The 22,179-nt window shown below is 46.5% G+C and overlaps 1 protein-coding gene across 1 annotated transcript; it reads left to right on the top strand.

The window, feature by feature from the left end:
* Positions 1 to 2,331: 2,331 nt before the first annotated feature.
* On the top strand, positions 2,332 to 17,528 carry LOC139666164 (G protein-coupled receptor kinase 3-like). The gene is given in 21 exon segments (XM_071545289.1): positions 2,332 to 2,403; positions 2,618 to 2,719; positions 3,306 to 3,380; positions 4,318 to 4,379; positions 4,498 to 4,549; positions 4,654 to 4,709; positions 4,711 to 4,743; positions 4,840 to 4,880; positions 4,883 to 4,938; positions 5,801 to 5,879; positions 6,581 to 6,711; positions 7,346 to 7,440; positions 7,635 to 7,742; positions 8,414 to 8,480; positions 10,937 to 11,037; positions 11,540 to 11,606; positions 12,556 to 12,651; positions 13,779 to 13,941; positions 14,086 to 14,222; positions 15,463 to 15,576; positions 15,674 to 17,528. Coding segments are annotated over 21 exon segments (1,845 nt in total). The 5' UTR covers positions 2,332 to 2,355; the 3' UTR covers positions 15,836 to 17,528.
* The last annotated feature ends 4,651 nt before the right edge of the window (positions 17,529 to 22,179 follow it).

Below are 22,179 nucleotides of genomic sequence, written 5' to 3'. Positions count from 1 at the left end.
TCGAGTGCACACTTCCTGAACGGTGACGTCGGGGACAAGAGACAGACGGCGAGAAGACAAAGGGAAGGATTACGCTGTGTGTGTGTGTGAGACGGCGTTCACATTGTGTGTGTGTGTGTGCGCGCGGACTCTTTGTTTTACTTCCTGGTACACGGCGAGCATGCTTGTGTCTCATAAGGCCGAGTATGTGCAAGAAGACCGTAGAAGACGGAGGCAGTTGTTGGGAGAAGGCCGGTTATTTTTAGACGGTTCAGGTGATCTCGCTAATGAGGCAAAGCACAGAGAAACTCATGCCTGATTTTAGGTGTGTGTGTGTGTGTGTGTGCCTGTCTGTCTTGTCTGGAAGAGGCCATTTGTTGAATTAGCCGGGCCGTGTTGAAGTGTTCTGCGATTAAGGTTATCCTTGACTCTTGGTGATGTAAGAGCTCTGTCGTTTTTTCTTCTGTCTCTCTCCCCCCCCCCCCCCCCCCCCCCCCCTCTAATGCTTCTCTTGCATGTTTAGTCCCTGGTGTTGAAAAGTGCGCCTTGATGAGAGCACCTTGTGTGTGTGTGTGTGTGTGTGGTGGGGTAAGAAGGGGGGGGGGGGAGCACAGACACCCTTTCTGCAAACAAGGATGCCCTGTGCACTCACTGATTGTGTGCACATATGCCATGTGCATGCATGCATTTGTTTGTGTGAGTGTTGCTGTCAGCAGTGGAGGAGAGCGACTCCAGTTAAGGAGGAAATGATACATCATGTCTGGAGGAGAGATAGGGCATAGGGGAAGACGTGAGGAGGGATGATACCAGGCGCTAGGCCCAAAACAAATGGCTCCTGCTCTGAGCGTGCCTTGAACTGAATCGCGTGAGGCCAGCAAACAGAAATACAAGGCGCCCTTTCGAAGCGAAGGCGCACCGCGTGTTTTCCGTTCTTCGGGGCCTTTCACCGAACGGCCCGATTTGCGTTTCGCTCGAATTTCCTCAACACCCTTTTTGTCCCGCGGTCCCACCCAGCACGCTCTGTCCCACAGCGATGTCTTACAGGAGAGTCCGGGAGGGCGAAGTGTAATCAGACCCACGGTTCTGTGTGGAGAGCGGGATCTTGTTAGCCATCTATTTCAGCAGTGCTAATACCTGATGCTAATCGGGTAAAGCCACAGGGAGAGGCAGACAGGAGGGTGCAGACACGCACATGCACTGCTGAGTGCCAACCCCGTCGCACCAAGCACAATACACCACCGCCAGTACTTGCAGCTGGTTACACATTGCCCATTACACCCCACCCCACCCTCTCTCTCCTGTCTCTCCCTCTCTCGCTCTGGCTCCGTCTGTCCTCGTTCTCCCTCTTGTCTTTCTAATGGATGTTTTGTTTTGACCACTAGTAACTATTAAGCCGCCTAATAGTGCGATGGCCAAGGTATCGCGACCCAGCTTCCCGGTGAGCCGCGCAGGACCGGCGTTACCGCAAAGGCCTACTGTACATCTCATCCCGCTCTCCGACATTGCACACATGCACCCGGTAGCTACGGAGGCAATTGCCATGGCAACAGCGGGTCTCATCTCCGCGAGCAACTCCGATGTGTTTTTCTTCTCAAACATGTTTCAACGAGTGTCGATTTGACTACATGTCACTGGGAGATTCTTGTCCATTGTCCGTGTGTGTGTGTGTGTGTGTGTGTGTGTGTGAGCGAGAGAGGGATGTGTCATTTTGAGTGTGTAACGCCTGGTGCCATTTCCTGTAATCATGACCAGTATAGGGGTGTGTGTGTGTGTGTGTGTGTGTGTGTGTGTGCGTGCGGGCACATTTGCCCATGTGTGACGGGTGAGAGAAGACTCGGCATCCGATGTCAAAAAGACAAAGTCACTGCCGCGGTGGTCTGTCTGAAGGATTGACTTAATAAGAAGAGGACAACCTCAATCCATTATTAAGGCTAATCCAGTTAGACCTAAAGCCTTTCTTTCATGTTTGTGTGTGTGTGTGTGCTTGCAAGAGTTCAGTACTTTTGCCTGTGTGCCTTTTTGGGGTTTATCGAATTGTAAAACTTGTTCCCGTTGAGATCGATCAATACACCGATGGATCTTCTGTTTGCGCATTCATTTGTCCGTCCATCACACATTCCGGCATTTTCAAAATGAGTGGGGTCATTTGTGTGTGGGGGGGGGGGGGGTGGCATGTTTACTGTTGCCTTGTTGAAGGTTAACTGCAGTGATTAAGATGTACAGAACACAAGGGGAACTAATCACACACATCACCTAACTGCCCAGCAACCAGTGTTTGTGAAATAATATAATTCATAGTGTGGGCTGTCTCTCCTTACTGTTGCTTTTGCTCGTCTTTGTGTTTGTATAGGCTTCCTGCTGTTCAAGGACTTCTGTATGAATGAGATAGATGAGGCTGTGCCACAGCTCAAGTTCTATGAAGAGGTGAGTATAAAATGTGTGTGTGTCTGTGGGATTAGTGGGCATCATGGGATGGGTGAGAGATTAGGCTGTAATCCCGCTCATTCCGATTTAGCCCTCCTAGGAAGCGGTGTGTGTGTGTGTGTGTGTGTGTGTGTGTGTGTGTGTGTGTGTGTGTGTGTGTGTGTGTGTGTTGTCTGCAGCCGGGTTAAGCCGACCTTGCCTCTGTGCGTTTCAGATTAAGGACTATGAGAAGCTCGACTCCGAGGACGAGAGGTTGTGTCGCAGCCGGCAGATTTACGACGGCTACATCATGAAGGAGCTCCTGTCCTGTTCACATGTGAGGACACACACACACCTTTTAAGTCACGCCCACCTGTTGGGACGAGGGCCCCGGGGTCATCTGTCTGCTCGTTAGGCAGCGTGACTAGAAGTGCAGCCAGTAGAGTTTCACGTTGAGTTTTGATCTTGAGAAGTACGGTCGCAATGAAGACAAGAACACAGAATTATCAAATAGAAATAAGATTAAAGAGAGCAGAGGGATGATGGGAAACCCTTGGCGATGTTACCGGACCATTCCGGCCTCTCCCAACAACCGGTTGGAACGCCTCCATAATCAGCACATACAATAGGCCACGCTTATTAAAAAGGCCACATATAGCGTTCTCAGGCTCTCCCCAGTCAACAGTAAACTGAGTATCTGTCACAGGCCGACTAAAGGGAGGAAGTCAATAAACACACACGCGCACGCACACACACACACACACACACACACACTGGCCTTGGGAGCAGTCGCATTGCAGTATAGAGTTCTCTGTATTTTACACTGGGGGACACATGGCTGCGTGGAAAACAGAACTGAAATTACTTGTAAAGCTGCATTTTTTTCTCATCGCGCTCGCTTTATTTCCTCCTCTTTGTCTCAGCCATTTTCCAAGAAAGCAGTGGACCATGTTCAGACTCACTTGGCAAAGAAGCAGGTGCCCCCAACTCTCTTTCAGGTAAGTTAGTATGCAAGCACAAACTGACAAATGTTTGTTCATTGTCACATGAATAATGAGCAATAGTGAAGAATAATAGAATGGAAATCACAGCACAGACCTTAGTCCCTAAATCAACACTTGGAAATGTTTTGAAAAAGAAATCATTGGTGCATCTAGTAAGTAATGGCATGGCTGCAGAGTTGACTAATAAAAATAAGGGAGGTTTCCTGCACAGTTGACACACTCACACACTCACAGAGAGAGACACACACACGCACACACAGTGACTTCCTCTAGGCCTAATTTGTTATAGGTATGCTCCTATCGGGCTATCTATAGGACAACCATCTTTTTGGCTTGCCGTGGTTATGTTTGGACATTATTATAATAGATTGGTAATATCTATGGTTAATCTTTTCCAACTCTCTCCCCATTCTTTTCCAACTCCGCCATAATATAGTTGGCTTGGATCTAATAAAAATAAATTGCCCAAAGTCCACCTAAATAAAACTAAATGCAAACAACAACTTTCAACTTTGCAACTTTTTCTCTTGTAGGTTACATCATGGTGGTTAATGTTTTAAAACTTTTCCCGCACCACTAAATTTCCTTTCAAAATATACCATTATTAACCTGCCAATATTTCCTACATATTTTGTTAGCCCATATTGTTCCTTGCATTTAATAATCAACAGTTTAACTCAACTGTCAAAATGCTTAGACACTAAATATTCAATGAGGACTGCTGTGATCAAGAGAGTTTTAACAGGAGAGGAAGGGAGCAAAAGGGATAGACACAAAAGACATACGCACACACATTTGCAAAAATAAATTCATCACATAGTTGCTTAAAAAGATGCTGAAATACCATAGAGAAACACTCTCACAGGCACATTCACATACACCTACACACAAACAGCCATAACTGCTGTTTACGTGTCTGTCTCCCCTGCAGCCATACATAGTGGAGATCTGTGACAGCCTGAGAGGGAAGATCTTCCAGAAGTTCATCGAGAGGTGAGACTACGGGGAGAAGGAGTTGGGGGGGGGGGGGGCAGTGAGAGGGGAAAGAGTTCACCGTTTGCCCTCTTTAGACTCGCACCGCATTAATCCCTCGTTTCTCTTTTTCCCTCAGTGACAAATTTACCCGTTTTTGCCAGTGGAAGAATGTGGAGCTGAATATCCATGTGAGTATATCGTTTGGAGATACTCTCTTGCCCGCTCTCTCTCTTTAACGCCCGTCTTGACATCGTGCCTCTTCTTCTCCTCTCTCTCCCCCCCCCTTCCTCAGTTGACCATGAACGACTTCAGCGTGCATCGGATCATCGGCAGGGGCGGCTTCGGGAGGTGTACGCTGCAGGAAGGCTGACACGGGGAAAATGTGCGTAACTAAAAACCCACGTGGGGGAAACGGACTGCGGGCTATCGGTTATCTCAAAGTTGTTTTTTTAACGCCGTGCGATGTGTTTTGCGTCAGGTATGCCATGAAGTGTTTGGACAAGAAGAGGATCAAGATGAAGCAGGGGAGACTCTGGCGCTCAATGAGAGAATCATGCTGTCATTAGTCAGCACAGGGGTGAGTTACACACACACACCAGCCTCTCCCGCAGACCACAGGCTCTCCTGCACGAGCCTACATGCACCATTTTAGCTGCTTTGCACACTCGTACACACCGGTATAGAGAAAGTGCAATGGTGCAGACGCTCTCGAGTCAGGTTTGCTTTTTGGTAATCCCAAATGAAATGTATGCAGCTTTTTTTTGTACATACACACCATTTATATGTGGGACCCTTATTTGGATTTGCACTTATTTTCCTATCACAGAAATACATGCTAGTAGAGTGCTGCTGACTGCCATGGTCTCTCAGATAGAATTGGTATACACATATTGGTGATATATCAGGAAAACCTCATAACACCCTTTTTTTAAAAATGTATCTACAGTATATATATATTTTTTTTATACGAAATGTACATAGTTTGGTATATGCTGAGTGGGACCCATGAAACCCATTCAAAATCAACGTTATGTTTTCAAACATATTTGACGCAAACCAATTTCTCAGTAACTAAAATTGACCTTTTGGAGATGATAAGATAAGATAATCCTTTATTAATCCCACAACAGGGAAATTTACAGTGTTACAGCAGCAAAGGGGATAGTGCAAAAGCAAGTAAAAAAGGCATCAGTAAAAAGCAAGATATAATAAATAAATCAGTAAACAGTTACAGTAAACGGTTGAATTCTCATTATTGCACATAGGAAATATTGATATTGGACAGTTTGGAATACATTGATATTGCACATGAGTGAATTTGAATATTGAATAGCACAGAGTGAATTTGTTATCATTCACCAGTATTCACACCAGTGATGGACAATGTCTGATTACAATTGCCGATCCGGCTAAAACTCTTTCACTCTCCATCTCTCTAGGACTGCCCATTCATCGTGTGTATGACGTATGCCTTCCACACCCCCGACAAGCTATGCTTCATCTTGGACCTGATGAACGGTACAAAGTGGTTTATCCCTACCCCACCCCACCCCACCCCACCCCCCCACCCCTCGTCTACCCCTCTCCCTCCCAGGACGGTCTCAATCCTCAGTTCCTCTGTCCCGAGAGAGGAAGACAGGATTACTCAGCCTAGCGCCAGCCAGTCGGGACATTCCATCCCTCAGAGAGCCAAGCGTTACGGGACTTGTGACTTCACTGATGACGCTCCACCTAAAAAAAAAAAAGGGACCAGCCCACATTAACCCGCCTAATCTCACACCTCATTTCCATCTGCTGGTTGCGTGTTTTGGCTGGAGGGCCGGCCAACTTGTAGCCAGTCTCTGAGCTTCATCAGGGAGTATACTCAACACTTAATCAGTGGAGCTCATTAATAATCAAAGCTTAGGACGGCATTTAAAGTCGACGCTTCAATCACTCTTATACCCACTTGGCTGTACAGTATTTCAGCTTCTATCTATGTGCTATAAATACACTGTAGTCAATACACACGTCAATACATGTTGAGACGGAGAGGGTCGGGTTGGGAGAAAGACTCACGGAAGGCCTCCCATCGATTCTCATCTTCTGTCCCGAGAAGACCACCAGAAGCTACTGACGGATATCGATTGAGGGACGAGGTGTTATGAGGTCACGCTGACTCATGCCATCTTCTGTGTGTGTGTGTGTGCGTGTGTGTGTGTGTGTGTGTGTGTATTCAGGGGGGGACCTGCACTACCACCTGTCTCAGCACGGCGTGTTCAGCGAGAAAGAGATGCGCTTCTACGCGGCTGAGATCATCCTGGGCCTGGAGCATATGCACAACCGATTTGTGGTGTACAGAGACCTCAAGGTAGACTCTCTCTCTCTCTCTCTGTCTCACTTTTCTCTCCTCATTTGGCATTAAACACAGTGTTCATTTATGTCAATTTAGGAGAATTTAGCCGTGAATTCTGTGGTACCGCTATGATTCCCATCGATTTAGGAATAGCACAAAAAACTTCATGCTTTTATATGGTGTTCTTCACAACTTATCAGAAGACATGGATGCTGTTTCAAAGTAATTGATTCCTATCAGCCATGTTTTCGACGGTCCTCTGCTTTTCCTCAAATTCCCTTGTTTAGACTGGTTGCCATAATAGCAGATATACTTTGCTCAAAGTCAGGGAACAGTTTTAGGGCCTTCAATAAACAGTGTGCAGTACGATGCAGATAATACTTTGAGGCTGTGTATGAGAGCGAGAGAGTGAGTCACGGTTTTTGCCAAAACAGCAGAGGAGAACCAGGACAGGAGATTTCCTTTTATCGCCTCTATCCACATTTGAATCGCTTTAACTTTTTCTCCCCGCGAACGGAAATTGTAACTTAAGTCGTGAATCAGCGCGGTCTCCCCAACACCGTCTCTTATACCCCTACGATCTTATCTCTCACGTTCTCCATTACAATCACCCTCTCTTCTCCCTCTCTCTCTCCGTGTCCTCCCTCAGCCAGCTAATATCCTGTTGGATGAGCACGGCCATGTCCGTATCTCTGACCTGGGCCTGGCCTGCGACTTCTCCAAGAAGAAACCCCACGCCAGTGTGTGAGTAACCCCCCCCTTTTTCTGTCTGCGTGCTCTCGCGTTAGCTTCTGTGCCGCGTCCCGCTGTTATTTTGTGTGTATTTGGACCGTAAAAATGAACGCTGTGTTACGTAACGGTGCAGGCATGAGTGTGTGTGTGTGTGTGTGTGTGTGTGTTTACTGGCGGAATAATGCGGTGTGTTTTTTTCCTCCCAGCGGTACTCATGGCTACATGGCTCCGGAGGTGCTTCAGAAGGGGACGGCGTACGACAGCAGCGCCGACTGGTTCTCCCTGGGCTGCATGCTCTTCAAACTACTCCGAGGGTAACCTGCTCCAGCCCCTACCCCCCCCCCCCCTTTTTTTTTCTCTTCCTCCTCTTCTGTTGCGACTTCTTTTTTTTTCCCTCTCCCTTTCTCGCTCCGCGCTCTTTACTCCCTCTGTGTCCCGACTTCCTTTCCTGCTGAAGCCTCTCCTGTCCTCTTTGAATCGGCTCTCCCTCCCCCCCCCCCTCCCCCCCGTCTCTCGCCTCTCTCGGTTCGGTGTGTGTTTGATCTTGTGTGTGTGTGTGTGTGTGTGCGTGCGCGTGTGTTTGATCTAGAGTGTGTAAATGCCAGAGGTCTGGGCCCGGTAGGTGAGAAATCAGGCGAAGGGTTTGCGTGTGTGTGTGTGTGTGTGTGTGTGTGTGTGTGTAGTGTAGTGGTTGCTACGTTTGGTATGAACTAGAAGCGAGTGGAGAGGGTCTGACGTGTCTTTCCATTGATGTGTGGCTGAGTGTGTTTGAACACTTAAAAAGAGGAAAGGGTGTCGGCCTTTAGTGAGGGATGGGCTGCTGGAGAGATGGGTGGAAAGATAGAGAGATTGATATATAAATAGATTTATTCTGGGTTTGCTGGCTATCTTATGTGTCCTCCCATGTTTTCTCGTTACCTCTCTCTTTTCTCCCCAGTAATACACAGTCACAGTAATAGTATTTCTCCCTCTCTCTTCTCTCCAGGCACAGTCCCTTCAGACAGCATAAGACCAAAGACAAACATGAGATTGACCGCATGACGCTCACCATGGTAAGACAACACGAGCACCGCATGTAAACACTCCATACCTCGCTCACTGGTGCACAATGACAGAGAGACATGTGATGGTGCATACACATATTGCAAGAAGTCCCTATGTACACACACATTAAAGCAGAAAGGCAGTATGAGTCTTTACTTAACCAGCCACACATAGGTTTAGCCCATGTTTACCTTACAGTAATACCAAATGCACACAGAAGTTTATATCCTTATGCATACTGTGTTATGTGGGAACACACAGTATTGTTACCTGATGCACGCTAATAAGAAGAAACCCATGTGTCCAAGTAAATTTGTTGCTAATGTTAAGTGTATTCTCCCCCACACTGCCTTCGCCATCTCGAGGAGCACAATAGACTAGAAATAAATCTCTTTTCATTGTGACTTTTTTGGGTCATCTTCACTTATTCAGATCAAATAAAGTCGGCCCCCCCCCCGGTATCACCCCGGCACTCGGCAGTTCCGTTTACTCCGCGGCGCTCGGCGTGTCACGGGGAAGACACGGCAGATGAGGCGTATGAAAGGAACCTCAGACAGCAGCAGGCGAGGCCGGGGGGGAAGACGGGAGTACACACCCCTGTGGACGTGGGGCGCGATAGATTTGTAGCCGCAGCCACCGCCAGTTTACTCAGGGAGTTAGGGATCTGTGGTCAAGGCTTATGTCAGGCCATTAAGGCATTTTCTGGAGCGACTGAAAAAAGCAGGCAGTGGCTCTGACTGAGAAGTGAAAAGTGTTAAAACCCATCCTCAGTTTATCATATGATGGCGTAGCTCTGGTAGCAGAATATATATGATATTCTGCTATATTTGTTTTACATATTTGTGGTTGTTGACGATTGAGCCGTTTCAAGCTGGCAGGGGGGCAGCTGTCCCATTAGCTTACTGCCGCCGAGATGAGACATTATGCCATTACACTGGTTGAGATGTTTGGGTGTAGGTGCAAAAGTGTAATTGCACAGCAGGCGAATACGAGTCCGGGTCCACATGCATAAAGACGCTAAGTGTTTTTTTTTTTTAAATGCGACGAAGTTCTGAATGTCACATAAATTCGAATTCGAACGCGCCGTTGCCGGCGGAAGGCCGCGCTACTCAGACAGAGGTGAAGAGGCCGCAAAGCGAGGAAGGATGCCTTTTTTTTTTTTTTTTTTACTCGCAGAGCTCGCAAAACACCGCTGCCCTCATCACCGGGATTCTTTGTTCCTGTTCAAAAGAGATGCAGCGACATGGTTCGTGCTCTGGAATTAGCTGCCGCTGTGGAGATGAAGGCTGTTTGTTAAGAGTGTTTTCTGCCAACTGGTTAAACGCAACAGTGAAGAGGTGGCAAGGTCAAGGCCAGGTTGCAGTCTGTAAAAAGTAGGGCCACAAGTCAACGGTCAGAAAATACAATGCAATCATGAAAAGAAATTGTGCAATGCTTTGTGTGCTTTTTTTTTCTTTATTTATTATTTTACATCCCATGATGAGAGTAATGAATAACGCACCATTATTGCAATAGTTCTCCAACTTTTTTTTTACGCAGTGGAAACTTTAATGTGCCCAATTGCTTCTTTCTTTTGGGACAGAATTGATTCGAGTTAACCTTTGGACATTATTAAAACAAGATGGTATTTCCCTTGCCAGTTAGTTGCTCACCAAATTGTTTAGTTTTATAACCTCTATAAACCTTTTTTTTTTGCTGTTTCATAGCCTTAAGTATGCAAGTTGTTGTACCATAAATATAAACAATATCTATCTGCAGTTGTCCGACACACATTGGAGCGTATCCACCTGTCTGTGTGCACATGTATGTGTTTTGTTAGGACATCCAGCAAGTTGAGAAGGGTAGTAGCTCCCCTCCCACACACACACACACACACACACACACACACACACACACACAGGCCCTATTTGGCCACGCAGGACCTGTAAACAGAGAAAGTATGGTCTTTCGTATCACAATAAATCCAGATTAGGATTTTAATCCGGCCACTTAATCTGGTTTATCCCCCTAATCCTTGTCTGTGTGTGTGAGAGAGAGAGAGAGAGAGAAAGACTTGTGTGATTCCGTCCTGACTAGGCTAAAAATACCTCTCTCTATATGTCTGTGTGTTTATTAAACATGATGAATGGCTTCATTACATAAACATGATAGAAGCGGAGAGAGCAGCGAAGGGGGGGGGGGCCGAGGAGTGAGTGGCCGGGACAGGAAGAGATGGATGGAGGGAGGGATGGAACAGATCCTGATAGATGGCGTGCCTGCTCTCTCTCTCTGGGTTGTGGTCCACTGATCTGAAACATCTATATATGAAACAGCCGACGGCGTGTAGAGCTTGTCAGCAAAAAAAAAAAACTAAGCATGGAGACTACAGTAAGAGGTGCAAACGACTTCAATCTCTTTCCAAACACCCCCCCCTTCTCTCTCTTCCTCTCTCTCTCCCCCTTCCTTGTTCTCTCCCTCCGTCCAGAACGTGGAGCTGCCCGACTCGTTCACCGCCGAGCTCAAAGACCTGCTGGAAGGGCTGCTGCAGAGGGACGTATCCAAGAGGCTCGGCTGCCAGGGGCGAGGGTACGGCACACACACACACACACACACACACACACACACACACACACACACACACACACACAGAGTTCATATCCCCCTCGCTCGCATATCAGATTCTAACGAATTTCACTAGTTGCGCTCATTAAGGCTGAAAAACGCCGGGTGGAGTCGCCGGGGAGGGGGGCGGCCCAGTGAGTAACAAGATGGATATGACGGATAAGGGGGATGAACATCAGAAAATGTCAAGGGCGGGGAGTCCAGGAGAAGCTGGGTTCTAAGTAATTTCATCAGCGCTGTGATTGGGCATCAGCTCATGACTAGAGCGTGGTGATGGATCGCTGTCGGTCTGAAAGGCTATTTTGGCTAAATAGCAGGATTGTGAGCGTGTTTGTCTGAAATAATTATTGTGGCAAATACTGCCACCTGGTGCATGGATGTGGATTAACCCCCGCCCCTCTCTCTCTCTCTCTCTCTCTCTCTCACTCTCTCCCCCGCTCTCTCTCTCACACACACACACATGCAGAGCCCCAGAGGTGAAAGAACATCTATTTTTCAAAGGCATTGACTGGCAGCAGGTGTACCTCCAGAAGGTGAGCGGTGTTATTTCTGTATGAATCACCTCTTGTTCCTTTGTGGTGTGTTTTTGTAAAAACTTCTGTTGTTCATAGAGTGCGCCTCTTCTTTATAGAGCCCGGGAGGATGGCTTTGCACAGGGCATCTTTGCTCGGGTTAGACTGATAACACTGATTTACCGATGTAGGCGTCCGATATTGGTCCTTTTTTATTAAAAATCAGATATTGGCCAGTCTGTGTCATCCACCTCTGATATAATGGATATGATGCAGTTTGATTGATTACATATTATTGCAGAATCAGTACTACACTGGTTGTCAATTGAAAGCCCTTAACCTGAAAAATGCAACTTTCAAACTAGCTTCTATAAAGGTGTGCACATTTATGTTATTATTGTTATGTTATTTGTTTATGTCTCTATGATCTAAATGCTGTTTCAGAAGCTTTTCAACCCTGCCATGAATAAAATTCTGGCAGAATCATTAAATACTTGTCATTTCTTGGGTGTGAATGGTCAAATTTAAAGATATTGGATACTGGAACAAAATATGGACAGTTATGGCTATGGACAGTTCAAATCCAAACAATATCAAACCCAGATCTTTGCATGTACTTATTATTTCTGGGACGCATGTGTAGCAGATCAGGTCAAGTCGGGGCTCTTGTTTTAGTGCCTGAAAGCAACGCTGGGTGGAGCCACACCAGTCAACAGTCCACCACAGCTCCCTGTTGCCATGGTTACCCCCCCATCGCTTCAGGAAAGCGCCGCTACGGGACCGTCGCCCCGGCTGTTTTGTTCATGCTCTCTTCTCCTCTCTCCACCTCTGCCCTCTGTCGCCTCTCTCTACCATTTCTCATTTCTTCCACTCTCTCTGAACACAATCTCTCTCTCTCTCTCTCTCTCTCTCTCTCTCTCTCTCTCTCGCTCCCTTCTCTCCGTGCTCTCCCTTTGTTTTCCTCCTCCAGTACTCTCCTCCTCTCATCCCTCCCCGGGGAGAGGTGAACGCCGCAGACGCTTTCGACATCGGCTCCTTTGATGAGGAGGACACCAAGGGCATCAAGGTAAAATAGACTCTCAGACATCCATACAACACACTTGGTATTATACCACAGACGCTGTCCTGAAGCATCCATCTCTGTGGAACCATTGTGTCCTATTACTGAAAAGTTGTATGTAGTTGCTGCATAAAATGTCCCTTTCCATATAATAATGAAGCTTTAACACCGTGGTTCCATATTTGTGCTGTATATTGAATAGCTGTTACACAACAATACACATCACACAAGCATTTTCAATATAAGCTGCGTTTTTTTTTTTTTTTTTTAACTATGCGTCAAGACCCAGAACAGGTCCAGAAATGGGTCACCGGCCTAAATCACTTTGCATATTAACAATTCCTGGTCAAATATCTAGTTTTTGCCAATATCCTCCATTTAGTCATTTGCTTTGTCATTAACTGAGTCAGTTATGGTTAGTAAGATTCTGTTCACTTTTGAAGCCTATGACATAATATTTATGTAGTCCTAAACTAATGAAAGATGTTATCCGACTAGATGCTACAACCTAGGGCTGGGCAATATGGTTGAAATCAATATCATGATAATCATAAGGATTTTTCTCGATATCAATATATATCACGATATGGTTCATGTATGCAAAATCACATTACATAATCAAATTAATGTTCATCTCACTGAACCAAATGGTGATGTTAGGATCGAATAATATTCCTACCATACCTCATTTTATGAGAGTTTTTAAGTAAAATTTGCTTGTCATCATCAATTTAAACAGCAGAAATGTGTGTCACAATATTGAAATATCTTCATATCATCATGATATGATTCCACTGAAAGACAATAAACGATAATATTGAATTATCGCAGTAGCAGCAACCATAGTTTGAAGAAATACAGTGTTCCCTCCTGCAGTTCAAGTCTGTCGTTGGGTATTAAGTATCTAATTCAGCACCGGTGTAATGTGGTTTCATGTAATTGCAGTCTAGCTGGTGGCTCTCAGTTTAGCTGCCAGGTTAAGTCGGCTAATGTTAGGCTCATAAGATCTTACATCTACCAGATCGATCACTTGTGGTTAGAGGCGAAGTAGCAGCTCCGTTGCTACTGCGTGTGTTTCATTTTGCCAGTCACAAACCATCCCATCCCCTTTCCCTTTCTGTCTGTCCTTTTAGCTGTTGGACAGCGACCAGGAGCTGTACAAGAACTTCCCTCTGGTCATATCGGAGCGCTGGCAGCAGGAGGTCGCGGAGACGGTGTACGAGGCGGTCAACTCGGACACCGACAAGAACGAGGCCCGGAAGAGGGCTAAGAACAAGCAGCTGGGCCACGAGGAGGGTAATGACAATAACGACAAACTTCATTTATACAGCGCTTTTCAGACACGGTGCTTCACAAACAGGCCGTGAAAAGATCATGACAGAGGAAATACACAAATGATATACCGGCAGATATGCTAACCTGGTGTTTGTCGACTTGCAGACTACGCCTTGGGGAAGGACTGCATAATGCATGGCTACATGCTGAAGCTGGGGAACCCGTTCCTGACCCAGTGGCAGCGTCGATACTTCTACCTTTTCCCCAACCGCGTGGAGTGGAGGGGCGAGGGAGAGTCGCGGGTGAGGTCACGCACGTCCACGCAATCTCTTTTCACTGCATGCACGTTCTTGTGTGTCAATTTTGAGTCTGTCTGTCCAGATGCGAGTGTGTGTACATACAAAGTGCTGTTGTCCATCTGTTTGTCAGTGAATGAAAGTTGTCTGTCTGTCCTGACTCCACACTGTAGGAGAAGTGGCTAAAACATTTTAAAAAGCGTAAAGATCCGGTGAGTGTTACGACCCGTTCCAGGTCTCTGCCATGTCCTCAGCGTCCCAGCTGCCTTTTATTTCCAGAAGTCCAGAAGGTGTTTAGAGCGGTAGTTTACCTCCCCGCTTCAGACTCAGTAGTGTGCTTCTGTCCTCTTACCCCCCGCCAAACCACAGCTAGTAGACGAGCCAAAGGAAGACCCATCCCGAAGAGCCTTCCAGTCCAGTAATTGTGCTAGCCTTGTCTTGAAAGGTGCCAGTTCAATGGATTGGGAAAAAAAAAAAAACCTTCCTTAAAGGATAAGGCTGGTGTTTTTTAATGCATTGCTTACCGTCAACAAATCCTGTGAAAATAACAAAATCAGCAATGATTTTGTTTTGCCAACAACTCTCGTCCATGTAGCCGGTGCCCAATGCAGCCATGTCCCAGACGCCATAGAACTCCATTGTATTTAAAAAAAAAAACGATTAAAAACTCGTCAAAGAGCCATGCTGCTGCTCTGGGCAACATATTTCATCATCATGATGCACCGGGCCAGCCGACTTTTTCCTCAAACAACTTAATAAGCTGGCTGTAAACACGTTTTCCATCTCAGGAAAGTAGTTCCATAGCACCGAAAAGTAATGAAGAATTTCTTCCCCTTTGAATTTGATTTGGTAATAACTACAACAGCCTGACTTTTCGTGGTAACAGTTAGCGATTTTTAAAATGTAAACTATGTCTTTGTGAGCTGTATTTCAAGGTTTTTTAGCTTACAGTTGGAGCCAATGACTTCCGGGTTGACGGCTAATAACGGTACGTGGGAAGTCAGAAAGTAACGGGAGTAGAGCGATCGAAATCGTTGATTTGTTGACAGTAAGCAATGTATTAAAAAACACCGGCCTTATCCTTTTAAGTTGAGACTGTGACAGCGTGTTGCTCCTCAAGGGGCAGCGGTCAGTCAGCTGCACTCGATAGCTCAGCCCTGACGCTTCATTATCTGCTTTCTGCTCTGCGCCTCTCCCCCCCCTCCCCCCTTGTGCCCGTTTGTGATCGCCCAATTGTGTCCCGCAGCAAAACCTGTTGACGATGGAACAGATCGTGACGGTGGAGGAGACGCAGATTAAAGACAAGAAATGTATCCTGCTGCGCATCAAAGGAGGGAAGCAGTTTGTACTGCAGTGCGAGGTAGGACCCGTTTAAACTGTGCACCCCTCCCTGTTTTTATTCGAATGTGGACGGAGGACCTGATCCCCTCTGTGTTTGTGTGTGTGTGTGTGTGCAGAGCGATCCCGAGTTCGTGCAGTGGAAGAAAGAGCTGACCGAAGCGTTCACCGAAGCCCAGAAGCTGCTGCGCCGCGCCCCCAAAGTCATCGGGAAAGGCCGGGCCGGAGTGGTGGAGCTCTCCAAACCTCCCCTCACACACCGCAATAGCAACGGCCTGTGAATACACACCTTAACACACTCGCATACACACACACACACACACACATGTAACACACACTCGCACCCAACACTGCATCCCCCCATCTCCCCCTCATCATCCATAGTACATTTGCCCCTCCCCACCGACACTTCTCCCACACCCACCCACATCAAAATGAAGCCTCACTCCTTGGAGTGTGTGTATGGACCAAGCCCACCAGCCTCTTTGCTCTATCGACCACGCGTACACACACTCTACATCGTGACCAATCATTAGCGCGGATTGTGCGCCAAACTTTTTTTTTTTTTTTTTTTGCCACGGGACCCTCGCCAGTCACCCCGGGAGGAAGAAAGGACAGCGGGACGAGGAGGAGAGGAAGAGCGGCGATCGGGAGAACTCCGCATGTGTGAAGAAGCCTCTGCATGAATGTGACGAGGACTTGGAGCCCAGTCCTCTCTCTCTCCCTGTCTTTCTCTTTTTCTCTACCCCCCCCCTCCCTTTCCCCCGCCTTGCCCCGCAGGTTTTTAATCAGGTTCATCCAGAGGGCTCTCTTGGATCTCCGTGTTAGCCGGGGACCCGGGGCTTTAACATTAGCTCACCGCTGGACTCTTCCTGAAGTCGCAAAGCTAAATACAAATCCTCCACAAATCAGCTTTATTGTTGGCCAGCTAAGAGGCATTTTTCTCTAACTCTGTCTTTCTCTCTCTCTCTCTCACACACACACACATATACACACACACAATCTTGACCTGGCAGAGCAGCAAAAACTCCCCCTGGAGAAGTGGATACTCGGACTGTGGTTACTTGTCCTACATTGTTCCCACTCTTTTTCTGATTTGCTCTCCCTCCTCCTCCTCCTCCTCCTCCTCCTCCTCCCTGCCCAGCGCTAGACTGCCTAGTTGAGCTCCGCAGGCCTGGGCTGGATCGCAGGAGCGGACAGGGGGGGGGGGAGGGCGCAGCTTGGATGGGATAGGAAAGGATTCGACGGGACTCAAAATAGCATTGCTCAGGACAAGGATGCACATCTGTGTGTGTATCTGTTTTGTTTTTTTTGGTTTTGTTTTTTTGGTTTTCTCTCCAGAGTAAAGGCAATGCAGATGAAAACAGGCTTAAGCGGGGAATGTATTTCTGTGTATTACTTCAGCGAGAGAAGAAGAAGAAGAAGAAAAAAAAAAAGGCTGCTCGACCGGTTCTTTTCATCCTTCCCTCTATCCATTCCTCCCTCCATTACTGAAGTGCATAAAGTGCCAACATCAATATTTACTTGAGTCACCTGAGCACCCGGGAGGACCTGCTCGGTAGCAGACGCCCGCCCCTGGATACGCGGAGGAGGGGGGGGGGGCCCGACCATTCCGACGCAGAAAAACCGGAAGTACAAGGACCCGCGGACTCTTTTCGGATTGGCTCTTGTACAGCCAGTTGCCATAGAGACCGAGATCCCATTGGCTGACAAAACGGCAGCCAGGTTACTATGGGAACCCGGCGACCCGCGAAGAGCGGTACCCCCGGGGACCGGTAACCACGGACAACGACTGTGTATGAAGGTTACACTTGTAGAACGAGATGGCAGGAGAGGGGGGATGAAGTGACTCTGGGGTTCGAGTGTATATAAGCAACCCTTTCTCTGTGCATCTCCAGTATATTAGTCTACGCTACAACCTGTTTGCATTAATGGGGACTTCTCTGTCTGCCTGTTTGTGAATCTGTCCTTCTGTCAGGGCTTTTCGGGGGGAGGGGGGGAGGTTCCTGTGGTGTTTAGGGGGGGGGGGGGGGGGTGATACCGCGGAGGGTCGTTTTGATAGGAGTCTGACAGCTTTCAATCACTTGCAGCGTGCATACCTCAGTTGGACTGTGTCAGTGCGAGTATGTCGAGGCGGGGAAAAAAAAAAACCTCTAAGGGCCAAAAACGTCTCATGCTCTGCGTATGTGTTAAGACAGACCGAGACACCAGGGCAAGTCTGTATGTACTGTACGCCATAGTCTTGCAGCCATTCGGAATGAGAATCCATTACCCTGCTCACACACACATTCGCGCTCAATAGGTTTACAGTTTCAGTTAGTCGGTGCGGGTAGTGTCAGCGCAAAGAGGTGTTCTAGGTATGAAGAAGACAACCTGAAGCTTGACTAAAGGGGAAAATCCACCCTCTGGTAACTCTCGCTCTTGTTATCAATCTGTGATGTTCAGTGCATTCCAGCGATCAAGTGTTGTAAATGACCTTTTCTGGTGTATCCACTTTTCCCCCAGTGGCTGCATTGCATTCTGGCCTATTAGTCTCACCTGCTTATCTCCAACACTATTGAGACTGTTGAGACGACTTGGCGTCTCTGCCTCTTCTGCCATAGATTTCTCCCTGTATGGATTTTTCAACATCGGTGTAAAATGGTGATTCTAGAGAGAAGGCCTCAGTCTTTTATTCTGAAGGACTGACACCAAAACCTGAAGTTTACCGCTGATGTTTTTAGACAGGTGAAAATGTTTCTCCTATGAAATCCAGTGGCCAGTTATTTGCAAGAATAAGAAAAAATACACCACCGAACAACAAAATTGGAAGTGCAAGGTACATCACCACTAGATGTTGATTAACAGCGTTAAAAGTGCTTAGAGGTGGATTTTTCCTCGAAGTCTGGTTACGATTTTATTTTATTTTTTTTCCCGAATGTGACGCAGTGCAGATTAAGGTAACGTGTTTTTTTTTTTAACGGGGCATACGGCAGACCTCGTAAAAGTCCGCACTCGTTTAACCGAAGGGCAGAAATGTGCAGCCGCGATGCACAGAAGTGTTAAAGAACAGGCGGAGGAGGAGGAGGAGGAGGAGCAGATTGTTTTTGATTAACTCATATTTTCAGGGTTTTGATTTTCATGCAGTACAATGTCCTTGTCTGTGATGTCCATGCATTTCCAGAGCTGTGATGTGTGCGTGTGTGTGTGTGTGTGTGTGTGTGTGACCTACAGTAGGAAGGGGGTTGATTCCGGGGTGCGTTTGTGATTTTTCTTAGTAGCCTTTACCAGTCAGGGGGAGATATTATCGTCTTATAGAGAAATTTTGTCACCTTTTCGAGGTGTCTTTTATTTTTGTAAACCAAAATGGTTTTTATTGTTTTCATTGACATTACGTTGTTGCACCTTTTTAGCCCAATGTGTTACTTACTAGTTGTTCGATGTGCCAAATAACTTGCTGATTGAGTGGGAACCTAACGGGAAGCCTCCTGAACTTTGACCCTTCTCACCACCGGACTCGGCAACAGCCAAGTGTGGCGTCGTGGCTGCAGCTCCCACACACACACTCTCTCTCTCACACACACACACACACACACAAGTGCACACACAAACTTGGAAGCTCGGAGGGACGGTGTGTGACTTTGAAGGGTACAAAACTGTGACCAAATGTTTTAAGAGAGCTTGAGGAGGGAGGTGTGTGTGTGGCGGGACTCTTTGAGACACCCTCCGGTTCTCCGCTCGTTCCTAATAGACTTCTCTCACACTGTCCGTATGTGTGTGTGTGCGTGCGTGTGTGTGTGTGTGTGTGTGGTGCGAGTGCGTGAGCATACGTGTGCTTCATTACCGCTTTGTACGTCCATTCGGTGGAGATGGTTTTTTTTTTGGTCACACACGGATTCTCCGCTCAAACACGCTCGACACAAGACGATTTAAAAAAGGATGGCGTATAGGAAAAAACAAAAAAAACTAAAAAGTATATATAAATATATGTGTATATGAAATGACAAAAATGCTCTAGGTTTATTTAAAAGATTTAATGTAGAAAAACAAAAGAAAATTGTTCGGGGGAGGTTAGGGGTTTTCGATGTGAGTATATTTGTTTGTGGTGAAGACTTCAGCTCGAATCTTGCACATAAAGACTTTAGATATTGTACCTGCGAGTTACAGATGATTATTTTTGTTTGAATACCGGACTCTTTGCTCTTTCATATTTATTGCGTGTTCGGGGAGCGCTCTCCCCCCCCACGTCTATGAGCTCACACCCGAGATCTCGCTGTAGAAATCCTCCGGTTTACACCCATCCGAAAACCTTTTTTATTTTATTTTTTTTTGGTTTTGTTTTTTTTTTTTGGTTTTTCATATGCCACAAACAAACACAAATACTACTGGCTTTGGGTTGTTATTATTACCATTAAGGGTATGATGATACTGATATATTATTGATAATATTATTCAATGATTATTGTTATTAAATTTTATTTTATTTCGATGATTTTTTGTTTTGTTTTCAAGACAGGTAGGAACTTATGTGTTGGACTGCTTGTAAAAACAGTTCATGAATAAAAATCCTTTTTCCGTGTTGCCTCCTGTCACATTTGCTTAATTTGAATGAAATGTGAAGTCATACAGCCAGCTACCACATATGTGTTCTTCTACATGTCATTTAGATGAGTGATTCTCAACCTTTTTCATATCAAGGACCCTAACTTAGTCCACATTAGGTCCACAGACCCCCATTTGATGAGATTTTTTCTTGCAGACCCAAATCTAAGAATATTTTTTTTGTTAGATATGATTTTATCCAGTGTCCCATGACTATCTGTATTGTAGGTGGAGAGATAACAGTGAAACTATGATCAAAACAGTCATTCTTCTACATTCTCTAATTGTGTTAATTTATAAATGAAATAATCGTGATGTTTAACAATTCATCAATTTGCTGGGGACCCCCTGGAACCCCCTCAAGGAACCCTGGTGTTCCCCGGACCCCACGTTGAGAACCACTGGTTTAGATCCATACCACCATCATACATCTTGGAACAGCTACAGCAGCATTTGTGTGTGCAGCTAGTAGTAGATGGGCCCATATTTGCATATTTGGGGGAAATTGTGCAGTCGTTGAAGAAATTAGCACATTTACAAAGTGGGCGGGGCTTAAGAAGATTTGTTTTAGCTACAAGCCCATCAGAAACAACATGTGAAGCTGCAGCTCAGCAGAGAAATAACTGTGGTAAGATGTACTGTACTGATTCCCCAAAGGAAAATGGGGAACAAAATGTATAAAAAATATTTTTTTGTTAGCAAGTAAGACTCGGCCTGTTTCTCCCTTTAGAACTTCTCTGACCTGGAAGAAACAGCTGAAACATGCCAAGAAGAAATAAAAATTGTGAGTAGTTTATGGGAATGCTCTGCCACAGACATGGAAAATCAGTGAACACTTGCAGGAACCTGATCGTTGCTATATGCTCTATAATGGGCATATTTCTATTTGTAGAGGGGAGTGAGCTGACTGCATAGCACAGATCCACTCCAAAGATACTCCAAGTCATAGATAGCACAGGACTGCACCCAATTGCAGAGAAGGTGTGAGCAATCAGAGAGGCACCTATCCCCAAGAATGTCAGTGAGCTGAAGGCTTACATGGGATTTTCTGCCCAATTTGCCCTCACTTCATTTATTGCTCAAGAAGTATATGAAGTGGCAGTGGGGAATTGCCCAGCGGAGGGTATTTGAACAACCAAAAGTTCTCCTGCAGTCTTCACAGGTCCTGGTACACTATGATGCCAAGAAAGAGCTGCTCCTGGCTTGTGATGCTTCCCCTTGTGGAGTGGGAGCTGCACTGTCACATAAGATGCCTGATCTGGGTTTGTATCCCACACATTCAGTCCAGCAGAAAATAATTCTTCTCCGTTGAATCGAGGGGGACTTGCTGTGATCTTTGGAGTGAAGAATTTTTGCAGTGACTGAAGAGACAGTTCTGATGCTGGGCCATCTGGATGCCCCCCCTGGTGACTGCTCAGCAAGTGCGCAAGTGGACGGCCAAGGATGCAGTCTTGTCCCGTGTGCGTGAGTATGTTCTCAGGGGGTGACCGAAAGATGTTGATAACCCATGTCTCACACCACAGAGGCGAGATGAACTCAGTATACAGGATGGATGTAACAAGTACATCAGTCACACCTAGGTATCACCAGGATGAAAGGACTCGCCAGGAGCTGTGTATGGTGGCCCAAGGTGGATGCTGAAGTGGAGGGGCTGAAATGCCAGCAAAACAGGAAGCTACCAGCTGCTGCTCCTTTGCATCCATGCGAGTGGCCTGCCAAGCCTTGGAGGCGGTTGCATGTGGACTATGCTGGTCCCTTCATGGGCCGTATGTTCTTGGTTATTGTGGATTCCACATCTGCGGTCACCATAGACTGTTTAAAGAAGAGCTTCAGTCAGTTTGGATTACCAGAAATGGTGGTCTGGAACCAGTTTCACCAGTGGTGCTTTTAAGAACTACATGACTAGAAATGGTATCATCCATGTTGCCACCGCACCCTGGCACCCAGCTTCCAATGGACTCGCTGAGCATGGGGTCCAGACCTTGAAGACCCTACTCAAGAAGAGCTCATGGGGTTCTGTGGAGACTAAACTATCCCGAGCTCT

The sequence above is a fragment of the Centroberyx affinis genome, unplaced genomic scaffold, assembly GCF_046629955.1.
Source record: "Centroberyx affinis isolate AG114_WGS23_722 - 3 ecotype Tasmania unplaced genomic scaffold, CSIRO-AGI_Caff_v1 ptg004843l_1, whole genome shotgun sequence".
NCBI classification, from domain to species: Eukaryota; Metazoa; Chordata; class Actinopteri; order Beryciformes; family Berycidae; genus Centroberyx; species Centroberyx affinis.
Note: the sequence above shows the minus strand (reverse complement) of the source record. Positions and strands in the feature narration are given on the sequence as shown.